Here is a 12,346-nt window from a genome sequence, read left to right on the forward strand (position 1 = left end):
ATCTTGTATGACGCCACGGTTAGCGCAGAGTATAAAGTATATGTCATTTCTAGGCTCGCCATTCGGGCTCCTCCACGTCCACCTTCAGCTATCCCGCGTGAGGAAGAAGGTATTCCTTCTCCGCATATTATTCTCTTCTGCAAACTCTACTAATAACTATCCCCTGCTATTCCTAGAGCCAATGCCACATTCCCCCACTGACTTGTCTTGAGCCTGCTTCTTGCCTACCCTGACATTAAAGTCGCCCATCAGTATAGTGTATTTTGTTTTGACTTTACCCATCGCCGATTCCACGTCTTCATAAAAGCTTTCGACTTCCTGGTCATCATGACTGGATGTAGAGGCGTAGACCTGTACAACCTTCAATTTGTGCCTGTCTTTAAGTTTCACAACAAGACGTGTCACCCTCTCGTTAATGATATAGAATTCCTGTAAGTTACCAGCTATAACCTGATAATCACAAACCGGATTCCTAGTTCGCGTCTCTGCGCTCAGCCTCGGTAGCACAGGACGTGCCCACTTTTTAGCATTGTATATGCTTCTTTTGTCCTACTAACTTCGCTTAGACCTATTATATCCCATTTACTGTCCTCCAGTTCTTCCAATAGCACTGCTAGACTCGCGTCCCTAGATATCGTTCCAGCGTTAAACGTTGCCAGGTTCAAATGGTGGCTTGTCCTGACCTAGGGATTCTTAGCATCCTCTGCTGCGTCGCAGGTCCAACCGCTGCCGTGGTCAGTTGCTTCGCAGCTGCTTGGGACTGAGGGCCGAGGTTTGATTGTTGTATTCATATAGGAGTTTGTGGCCAAGTACTGCGCCAGGGTGGCCAATCCTGCTCTGGTGAGAGAGTGCGTTACCGGTTCTGGTCACCGGGATCACGCCGCACTCCAGGCCTGTTTATGCAATTTTATCAACGCGCGGAATTTCTTTAATCCGGTGGAAGATAGCGCGGCACTGGGATTCGAACCAAGGTCCTCTTGCACGCGAGGCGGATGCTCTACCTCTACGCCACCGCTGCTTCACAGGGTCCACACTCGGGACTATTAAAAACTTACCAGGCCATTTGACAGCCGTACTACTGGTGAAGGATGTACAGCTCCATTCAGAGGATTGTTCGCTCTTGCCCCGATTATCGGCCCAGCAAATCTTCACCGTGCATCTCGCCAGCCGATCTGCGACCGTGACCTTGCCCTACCCGGCCGTTCGGGCCCGTCGGCATCGATTTGTATGGGCGACTTCCTCTGACATCGGCTGGTAACCGCTGCGCCATCGCGGCTGTTGGCCACCTCACGCAATACGCCAAAACTGCCGCCCTCCCAGTGGCTAAAGCGCACGATGTTGCCTCCTTTCTGCTCCGCCGATTCATGCTGCGTCATGGTCCACAACAGGAGTGTCTCAGCCATCGCAGTCGTGTGTTCTTGTCGAAAGTCATCGAAGCCATCCTCAAAGAGTGTCACGCTGTGCACCGCACAACTTGTTACCATCCGGAGAGCAATGGCCTCATAGAATGCTTTAAACCTACGCTTGGCGAAATGCTCACAATACACGTCGCCTCCGACCACAGAAATTAGGCTGCCATTCTACCCTTCGCAACGTACGCATAAAATACCGCCAGTCGGAGCACCACGGGCTTTTCTCCCCTTTTTTTATTGTACGGCCGGCACCCGACACACACAATCGACACCATGCTTCTGTGAAAGCATGATGCATCTGAGTGTGCGCCTATTTCTGCCAGTGCTAGGCATTCCGAAGAGTGTCGCGATCTCGCGCGGGCCTTTACTTCAAATGACCAAGAGCGCCAGAAGAGCGTTCGCGGTGACACCACTTCTGCGCCCACGTTCCTCCCAGCAGCGCTTGTTTGGCGCTCGGTCCTGTCCACTGTACCTGGGCTCTCGTCGAAGCTGCTGACCAACCATGAAGACCCCTATCGCGTCGTCGAACGCACATCTCTGGTCAACAGCCTTATCAAGCCCGTTGAACTGTATTCGGACATGCGCCGTCGTGGACGAGACATTGTCAACGTCCACCGCCTCAAGACCTACTATTAACCACTCGTAGTGACAAGCTGTTAGGTCGCCGGGTGGCTCCTTTTTCGTTCCCGGGGGCAATTGTAGAGGAGGACTGGAAGGGTATAGTGGGTCGTCCTCTCCAGCGCTTTTGCTCGTGAATGCCGCTCGCGCTCTGAGTCTGTGTTCTGCCTAGACTGCCATCGCTGCGCTGTTCCTATTCCCATCAAATAAACACCTTATTATAAAAACATTTGGAATGGTTTTGCGTTATAACACCCCTTGTTTAGTTATTCCGAAATCTTCTTTGGTTTTTTTTCTGTTACTTTGAGTTTCTCAATTTCGAATAAGGATTTTATTTAGCTGCCCACTTCCACACGATTCATGGCCTATCCCCTTGAATGGGAATAGAAGCCATGATAGAGGCTGATCATCATCATCGTCAAATTATAACGTGTCAGGCTGACAGAGAACCTGAAAAGCTTTTTGCCTGCAGATGTGTTCAATGCTGGGGACGACCACGCGGTCCAAGGATTACCAGGCCAGCTGCAAACACCGTCTGTTCTTATTCCTTGCGCTGTTCTCCATGGTCACTACAGGGGCTTTTGTATGGGGCCACTACCACGTTGGATCCCTGCCTGCTTTTCATCGTGAGTCCCAAAATACATTTTTCCTATATTTAAGGAGGATTATGGTTGTAGACATTTATTGCAATACCAGTAGCACGGACGCTCTAGACGCATTCGCGCCGTCGGCGCTACCGCCGACGTTGCCGTGCTGTCATGCTTACGTCACATGCACGGCTAGCACATGGAGCGTTATAGATTCCAGAGACGTGGCGAGCGTTTAGGTGCAAGAGCGTTGGAGCGAAGTGATCGCACCGCCGACGCTCTGCACGATTAGAACAAACAATGCAAACCCACTGGCGTCCCTGCTGAGCTGATGTGCGTATGATCTCGTCTGAGCAGTGAACGTCTTAAGCTTTTACTATGTTTCACAAGGTGCTCACTAATGCCGGTATTTCCCGTTCAGTCTCATCTCGCGTGCCATTGAGTTTCGAGGCCAGCAAAGACATGTGGTGTTCATCACACTAGTGTAAGGTCCCTATACTCCATCTCACGAGCTGATTGCAGCACTCCCGAAGGTACGAAGTGTACACAGCAACATCCTTGCGCTGCGGTATATAGTTCCGGGTGTAAATGGCTTATTATTGGCTACACTAAAGAGCTTTGTTTTTGCTCGCTATATGATACAGTACCGAGATGCGTGGCAGGTTAGGGCCTTCACGGATGTGCGTCGTATGCCGATAATTACTGTGGCAGTTACTGTCGCGCTCCGTAAAAGCCGCCCTATCCATGCCAACATGGCTGCGCCCATGGAGCGTTGCCCACCCGCTTCGATCCGAATTCGCACTTGTTCCTGGCTTACCGCCCTGCTACTACACTCTAAAGAAAGTTTATACCCTTTGGAGTGTATATTTGCCACACAACAATAATCTTCATTTGTCTTACGCGCATTTCCTTTCTTGAAAACGCTCCACTCGTTAATTTCCCGTCGAGAAGGCTCTCTCATGCTGACAACGCGCATGCCGTTCGTGACTTGGAACATGCGGGCTCGCAGCATTAAAGAAAGGAAATGCGGGAAAGACCAATGACGATTAATGTTGTGTGGCAGATATACAACCGCAAAGGGTGCAACTGCTTTCAGAATGTAAGAAACAAGCGACAAAATACGTCGTCGCTAAGTCTGTTCTGAAGCTGAGGTGAAATCATTCGCTATGTTTTGTCGTAATTATTGAGATCGGCTGTTTGTTTTCACGCCGCTAGGACTACCGGCACGGTGATCAGTAAAACTGCTGTGTTTTCTAGTTTGCAGATGGAGTCACAGCATTAGCATTGGTAATGCGTTGACAATTCGAGACGCTATAAAAGCTCTAATTGTTCACTTCGTCACTCATTTTCTACTCCTGTCTAGCATGACACGTGATGATGGCAGCGAGCAAACGCCAAGTAGACGCAGAGCAGACGCTGTGGCGCAGCTGAACATTTGTAAGGGCATTCGCCCGTACTACTTGCTAAGTAGTCTGGAATAAGGTAACTGCAGGTAAAGCGTACAGGTAAAGCGAAGCCCTGCGGTCGCATGCACGTAGACGCGGCCTATGGTTACGGCGTTAAAACGTTTCCTGCGTCATTCCACCAACCACGGAGCACGTAGTAGGTTGGAAAGCAGGTGCTGAGCAGACGACGCGGTGCGGATGAGCACACATGGAGGTGCATTCGGCCACCCTATTGGCTAAAAATTCGTGTAGCTTACACAGTGCTGCAACCAGCTTGTGAGGTCGAGTTCTTTTTATAGGTAAATAGGTAACGCCAGCGCTGTGAGACACCGTAGCTGTCAGGCCGACGTACCTTCTGTTGACCAGGGGTTGACTTGGTTGCTGTGACGCATCAGCGTCCGTGGAGTCCAAGCGCAACGGTAAACCTTGCCGTCCCGTCCAAAGCTTCGTCCTACGGTTGAGGCCGCCAGTTTTTATTGCGAAATATTATATGGCGTTATTATATAGGTGTAACGTTAAGGGATAAGAAAAGAGCAGATTGTGTGAGGGAACAAACGCGAGTTAATGACATCCTAGTTGAAATCAAGAAAAAGAAATGGGGGGGCATGGGCAGGACATGTAATGAGGAGGGAAGATAACCGATGGTCATTAAGGATAACGGACTGGATTCCAAGGCAAGGGAAGCTTGGCAAGGGGCGGCAGTAAGTTAAGTGGGTGGATGAGATTAAGAAGTTTGCAGGGACAACACGGCCACAATTAGTACATGACTGGGGCAGTTGAAAAAGTATGAGATAAGCCTTTGCCCTGCAGTGGGCGTAATCAGGCTGATGATGATTATTTTTATATGGCTCATGAAGCGGGAAATCCGGCGGCGTGGCCGGAGATGATGCAAGTTATCGCGGTCACTGAGACCAGCCCGGGCCGCTGCTCGCACGTTCGTCGTCGTCTTCGACAGCTCATCCGCGGGCGCTCAACATGCCACCTTTCACTTTCGCTTTCACTTTATCTCCTTAAAGACCCTCGTGTGAGGGTACTGCACAAGGGGCGAGACACATAGATTAACAACAGAATACAGAAAATTTTTGAACGAGTTGTACAAACAAAAGTGATTATCGTAGTGCAAGCGCATGCGTAATTTGGTTAAGCAACATGGATGGGCATGTGATGGCAGCAAGTTTTTGGGGAAGGCCGTTCCATTCGCTAGCAGTCTGGAGAAAGAATAAAGAAGAAAAGGTGGTTGTGCGAGGTGCGAAGAGAAAAGCGTTGGTTTGACTGCGATTTCTGAGATGATATGCTGATATCAAAAGAATACGAGCAATGAATGAATCTAGTTGCCCTGTTTTGAACGGATCCAAGTGAATTATTAGTAAGGTATACCTGTTTCGGAGGCCAGATGGGCGAAGCGTATTCTAATTTTCATCGGACCCGCCGTGGTTGCTTAGTGGCTATGGTGTTGGGCTGCTGAGCACGAGGTCGCGGGATCGAATCCCGGCCACGGCGGCCGCATTTCGATGAAGGCGAAATGCGAAAACACCCGTGTGCTTAGATTTAGGTGCACGTTAAAGAACCCCAGGTGGTCAAAATTTCCGGAGTCCTCCACTACGGCGTGCCTCATAATCAGAAAGTGGTTTTGGAACGTAAAACCCCAAATATTATTATATTTTCGACGGTCCCCGACTGTGATCGCCACTATTGTTCTTTTAGTGTAGCCTGCTTTTGAAGGCACAAGTTTGCTCAATAAAACGCTACTTTAGTCAATCACAGTTTTGCTGCCTCCTTTACCGTCACTACTACGTGGCAATATCGAAGCCCAATATTAAACCAATTACGCGACAGACGCATACATCGACAAATCCATAAGTATTTCTCGCGAGTAAGCGACTGCGCTGAGACACTTGGCGCCTTTTGATTTGGCCTGGCCGAGCCACACTTAGAATGCAGGTAAGAGCGTACACGGGAATGGGACACGCGGAAAACGCAAGCAAGCCGATAACTGCGCCTGCAACATCGAGAAGCTTCAGAAAATCAAGCGTTGGAACGCAGGCGAGCGTGTTGGCGGGAAAATTGTGCGAGAAAGAAAACTATGGGTCCTCCCGTAATCGAGAGTAGACGTAAGCGCGAAATGGCAACGGGCAAAGCACATTGGTTGGAGATGATACTAGCCACTTTATTAAAATGGGTCTATTGTATGTTCGCAACGGCCCACCACACCACACTGCACCACGCCATACTGTGCGCTGGTCCATGTGAACGCTGCGTAGCTAGCGAAAAGAAAAACCGGCTGAACGCAGCTATTCAGGCAGCGGATGATGCCAGATAGACCGAGTGCACTGCCCAGATAGAAGAGCAATTTGGGGGCACTTAAGCTTCCCCTTTAGGAGTTGAACGCGAAAGCATTCAAAGATCCCTGAGTGCATCACACGCTTCCCGGCAACTGCAGCTTATGTAAACGTAATGTTCACCGGGAAACGCTGGCGGCGAACGCTATGCACGAAGGAGAGCTTTCGGGTTCTTTCTTCTTTTTTTTATTGCGAAAGCAGTACTGCTCGCACTTTCGGCCCATCGGTGGTCGCGGCGCCTCCTTACACAGCTGCACATCACGTGACCATGTGACGTCACGCCAGACCGAGAGACGGGGCCCCAGCTCGCGGCATCGATGGTGGAGGCGAAGCCTTGCGCGCCGTGGCTGCGGCACCGAGAGAGGGCGCTCGCTGGTGTGACGTCACGCCAGGAGGATAAATGGGGCTACAGCTCCAGTCCTCGCAGTGGTCGGCGCTGCCATGCGCTATGTCGGATGACGTATAGCCATAAGTTTAACAAAGGGCAACCATCTCCACATCATCAGCCGAACCAAGGCGCAGCCAAGGGTATTGCTTTCGCAATCTTCCAGGCTTAACCAAGCTAAGCCGTCAGCCAATTTTTTTTTTTGTGTGTGTGTGCAAGCAACCGAGAGGGCCGCGCTGCTCCGACTAAGAAATACCTCAAACGGCACCTGGAAAACGCTATCATGTTAAAAAGGGGTTTTGTTGGAGTTTCCGCGTAACGAAATTATGTTTTCATATATTCACACTACACTCCGACGCTATCATGTCTGCAGGTTGTGTGTAAGTCGTACTTTACGATTTTTCTACGTATTTTACCTTGAAGAATTCAATTAGTTCAGTAATTTCCTTGCGCCACATTGAGGGCCTGCGTGGCTGAGTATGCGTTGTTCGAATTTTTTTCTTGCGATAACCATTAAATGGACACTCCAGGCCCATTTCTACCGTCGCCGTCGTCGTGAGGTTCCGCATGAACGAAAGCCTGTGAGGGTGAGCCTGCGAACTCGGTTCAATCTCGCGTGCGCGTGCGAGGAACGCTGCCCGGATGCATGCCCGCTCCAGTGGCGCGCGAAGCAGTGGGGTGAGGCGAGGGACGAAGGGCGTTTTTCTCCGCCGGCTGCTCCGGTTCCTCGTTGTCCTCCTCGCCCACGGCTCCGTACAGAGGGAAGACAACCGCGGCAAGCTGCGTGCGTTGTGATCGGAGTTCCACGCGGGTTTTGGTATTTTTTGATGGCAGCCGCTGGTCTTCAGCCGCAACGGTTGCATTATTAACGAAATTTACATCGCCGAACTTCGGGACCTCACACAGCGTGCAAACGCGTAAGGCACAGACCATGCGAGTGATGCTATGCCGACGCTGCTGCATGTTTCACCGAGTTAACAATACTGACAGCAGACTGAATCACTAGGAGTCCTGCAGCATCATTTTTTAAAATATAAAAACAAATTTTAGGTTAGAACTTATTGCGTGCTATTGCCATCTTTAGCACATTGCTTAACGTGACCGTTAAGCGTAGGCTGGGCTAATCGCCGCGACGAAACGCGCGTCGACGAGCATGCGGCAACTCCTGCATCATTCGGTTGCGCGCTCTCTTCCTCCGCCGATCGCGACACGACGTCAAGTGAGCGCGGCGCATGCGGACGCGATCCAACGCGTACGTCTGGTTGGGGCTCTAACGCTGTCGCTCAAAGCGCCTGAATGATTGCATCGTATCAGTTCAACGAGCACAAGCTATCTTTGCGTGCTGGAACTACACGTACCTTTCCTTGCCCTCTATTTCCATTACCCCCTTTCCCTCGCTTTGGTACAAAACGCCCAGCGCAATAAACGTAAGAGTTCACTGTTGTCTTGACGCGCGTGCTGTTGCTTTCATCGACCGGGACCAGGTCGATACATGGTGTAAGAAGTGGTATACTGAAGCCCTGTATGCCTGCAACAGAAGACTAAGGACATGGAGTACGTCAAGCCACCGGAACCTCTGGGCCTCGCGACCAACGGAGGAAAGACGTCGAAGCTGCTCAGGCAAAAGTTTGATTTCTTTCTGGCAGCCACGGGATGCTCTGAAGAACCGAGGTCAGAGGCAGCGAAGACACCACTTTTCTTCAGCGTGTCTCGTGAGGAGGCCCTCGAAGTTTACAACAACTTCACGTTCAGCGAAAGCGAGGACAAGGAAAACCATGCGACTATCATAGATAAATTTGAGAAGTACTACGACGAGCAATGAAACATAATTCACAAGCGTTAGGTCTTCCGCTCTCGACTCCAGAACGAAGCTGAATGTTTCCAACAGTTCCTTCGCGCGCTAAACAGACAAGCACAGTTCTGCAACTTCAGAATGATGATGGATGAGATGGTGCGGGACCAAATTGTATTTTGCACCAACTGGCGGAACCTCCGAGAGAAGATGCTAATGGACAAGTTGCTTACCCTGGATAAAGCTGTTGCTCTATGCAAGGCTGAGGAAACGTCACCACGCGAGAATGCGCTGTGGCGGAAGACAGACGGGGAACTTCACGTACTTGCAGCATCGTCGAGCCGAAGCGCTGCGCATGGACCACGGTAGGTCTTTAAATGTTCCCGCTAAAGCCGAACATATGCAGCACAACGCTGTCCCGCCTACAGGAAAACATACTACTTGGGCAAAGGGCTTAACCATTTTGCCTCATGATGCTAATCAAGAGAAGCCGACCGTAGGGTACAGCACAAGATGAAGACGCAGGACCAAAACGACGATTTCAATGTGTTGGACGTCGCCATCAGAAATTTTAGCAGTGACCGGGACTGGATCACGACGGCAAATATTAAAGGCAAGGATATCAACTTCAAGATCGACACGGTCTCAAGCAAACCTTATACCTTTGTCGCTTTTTCGAAAATTGAAAGCCGGTTCGCTGAAGACAAGTCACGCAGTTCTACAGTCGTATAGCGGCATCGTCATGAAACAGCTCGGTACATTTTCGACGCACGTTACGATTGGTGACCGTAAGATATACACTGGCTTTTTTGTTGTTAAGACCACAGCGCCCTCCTGGGTCTAAAAGCCTCCGACAACTTGGGGCTTGTCAAGCGCAAAGTCGATGCTGTAACACCGAGCTGCAGCTCAGCGACCGTCGAAGGATTTCCGCAGCTCTTTAAGGGAGCGAGGCCGTGTACAGCGAGAATACCGGATCACCCTTCGTGAGGATGCTGTGCCCGTCATCCAGCCAGCCAGACGAGAACCTTTGGCGCTTCGTGGAACTACACCGAATGGAAGGGAAGGGCATCATTGAAAAAGTGAGCAGCCCGACAGATTGGGTAAGCCCACTGATCATCGTGCTTAAAACAGACAAGTTGCGGATATGCATGAACCCGAGAAAAATTAATGAATGCCTTAAGAGGGAGCATTATCAGAAGCCCCGCCGAGAAGAAATAGAAGCGGAGCTCGCAGGCGCGAAGATGTTTTTTCGCCTTAACGCTAACGCCCGATTTCATCAGATCCATCTGGATGAGCAGTCTTCCAAAATATGCACGTTTGCAACTCCCTTTGGCCTTTATCGGTTTTTTCGACTGCCTTTTGGCATTTCATCGGCAAGCGAAGCTTTTCAGAAGGCGCTCAATGAGATATTCGACGGCCTGCCGGGTGTGCGTGTTTTTGTGGATGATGTGCTCATTTGGGGCGCTACCAGAGAACACGATGACAGGCTCAGAAACGCACTGCGAGCATAAGCGAAAGGCGCGGCTGACATTTCATGCGCAAAAATTCCTGTTCGGCGTTGAGCAAGTTTTATTTCTTTGTGCCATTGTCAACAGAAGGGGCATACGTCCTGTCCCTGCTTTGGTCGAAGCTCTGCTGAAAATGCCGGCACCACACAAGCTAGCGCTACAGAGATTCTTAGGTGTTGTGAACTAGTTTGGCAAATACGTGCCGTCGCTCGCCTAAGACACTTCCATTTTGCGTTCTTTGCTAAAAAACGATGTGTTTGACTGGACGCCTAATCATCAGAGCGAGTGGGAGGCTATATGCAAAAGGCTTAGTAACTAGCCACTTCTTGCAATTTTCGAGTCCGGCAGAGAAACAAAATAACATCAGACGCTTCGTAGTACGGTGTCGGCTCGGCGATGATGTAACGTCACGGAAGTAGCTGGAGGCCTGTGGCTTAAGCTTCAAGAGCTCTGAGTGAATCGGAGCAATACTATTCGCAAATGGAGAAGGAATCTCTGGCGTGAAATGTTTTATCACATTGTATACGGTCACCCGTTAATTTTTGAGAGCGGCGATCGCCCATTAATTGACATACAAAAAAAAGCCATTGCTGATATGCCGCCAAAAGTACGTTTCTTTTTGCGGTTGTTGAAAACTAATTACACCTAATCTTTTGCTCTCGGAAAGCAGATCGTCGTGGCAGACACGCTTTTCCGGGCACCTGCTACTCAAGATGACAGAGCCTCACCCACAAGTGACGTCGAAGTTCACGGAGTCACCGTAGTATCGGCACTCGTAAGTGAAAGAACTGCTTCAAGGCTTGCAAGTGAGACCAAGCGCGACATATATCTCAACCATGTACTACAAAAGCTTGCACAGGGGTGTGCTGTGGAAGGTCCGATAAAGGCTGTTGCTTCTTAGCTCTCCGTAGTAAAAGGAATCCTTTCGAAAGGAACGGAGGTGGTAGTGCCAAGTTGCATGCGCTTGGACATATTACAGCGCATTCATGCCGGGCATCTCGGCATTGGAAAATGCAAAGCCCGAGCAAGACAGTAAACTGGACAAACGTAAATGCTGGCATTGAAATGCTAATCCACAAGTGTCCAGAACGCCAGATTTATGCGTATAAGCAGCAATCAGAACCACGCAGCTTGCGCCCAACACCCACACAATCCTAGTACAGTGTTGGTGTTGATTTCTTTCAGTACGGCGACCAACATTACCTGTGTGCCTATGACTCAATGTCGAACTTCCCTGACGTGGAACTATTGCCTAATACCAGAGCCAGCTCTGTCACACAAAAATTGGGAGCCATAGTTTACATTTATGGTATAGCGATCGAAGTTTGCACCGATACTGGCCCACAGTTCGCCAGCGGTGAATTTGCGCTATTTGCTCAGCAGTATGATCTCTAGGTAAGAGGGAAACTAGAGGAATTCCGGATCAAGCTACAGAACAGGTATTCGGCTTTAACTCAGGAAGAGGACCTTAGTGTTGAAGCAATGAACGACTATCTCATGGGAACCATTAAGGAGTGCGCAATAGAAGTCGGTGGTAACTCCGTTAGACAGGAAACCAGTAAGCTATCGCAGGAGACGAAAGATCTGATCAAGAAACGCCAATGTATGAAAGCCTCTAACCCTACAGCTAGAATAGAACTGGCAGAACTTTCGAAGTTAATCAACAAGCGTAAGACAGCGGACATCAGGAACTATAATATGGATAGAATTGAACAGGCTCTCAGGAACGGAGGAAGCCTAAAAACAGTGAAGAAGAAACTAGGAATAGGCAAGAATCAGATGTGTGCGTTAAGAGAAAAAGCCGGCAATATCGTTACTAATATGGATGAGATAGTTCAAGTGGCTGAGGAGTTCTATAGAGATTTATACAGTACCAGTGGCACCCACGACGATAGTGGAAGAGAGAATAGCCTAGAGGAATTCGAAATCCCACAGGTAACGCCAGAAGAAGTAAAGAAAGCCTTAGGAGCTATGCAAAGGGGGAAGGCAGCTGGGGAGGATCAGGTAACAGCAGATTTGTTCAAGGATGGTGGTCAGATTGTTCTAGAGAAACTGGCCACCCTGTATACGCAATGCCTCATAACCTCGAGCGTACCGGAATCTTGGAAGAACGCTGACATAATCCTAATCCATAAGAAAGGGGACGCCAAAGACTTGAAAAATTATAGACCGATCAGCTTACTGTCCGTTGCCTACAAAGTATTTACTAAGGTAATCGCAAATAGAATCAGGAACACCTTAGACTTCTGTCAACCAAAGG

At 49.6% G+C, this 12,346-nt stretch overlaps 1 protein-coding gene across 1 annotated transcript in view; it reads left to right on the forward strand.

Annotated features, from left to right (window-relative positions):
- The first annotated feature begins 2,506 nt into the window (after positions 1-2,506).
- The window catches only part of LOC142559678 (lactosylceramide 4-alpha-galactosyltransferase-like), a 41,702-nt gene continuing 31,862 nt past the window's right edge, over positions 2,507-12,346 (forward strand). The window contains exon 1 of the mRNA XM_075671242.1: positions 2,507-2,656. Coding sequence (XP_075527357.1) covers positions 2,512-2,656 — 145 coding nt within the window. The 5' untranslated portion in view covers positions 2,507-2,511. The remainder of the gene's footprint in view (positions 2,657-12,346) is intronic.

Source organism: Dermacentor variabilis, chromosome 10 (genome assembly GCF_050947875.1).
Source record: "Dermacentor variabilis isolate Ectoservices chromosome 10, ASM5094787v1, whole genome shotgun sequence".
Taxonomy (NCBI): Eukaryota; Metazoa; Arthropoda; class Arachnida; order Ixodida; family Ixodidae; genus Dermacentor; species Dermacentor variabilis.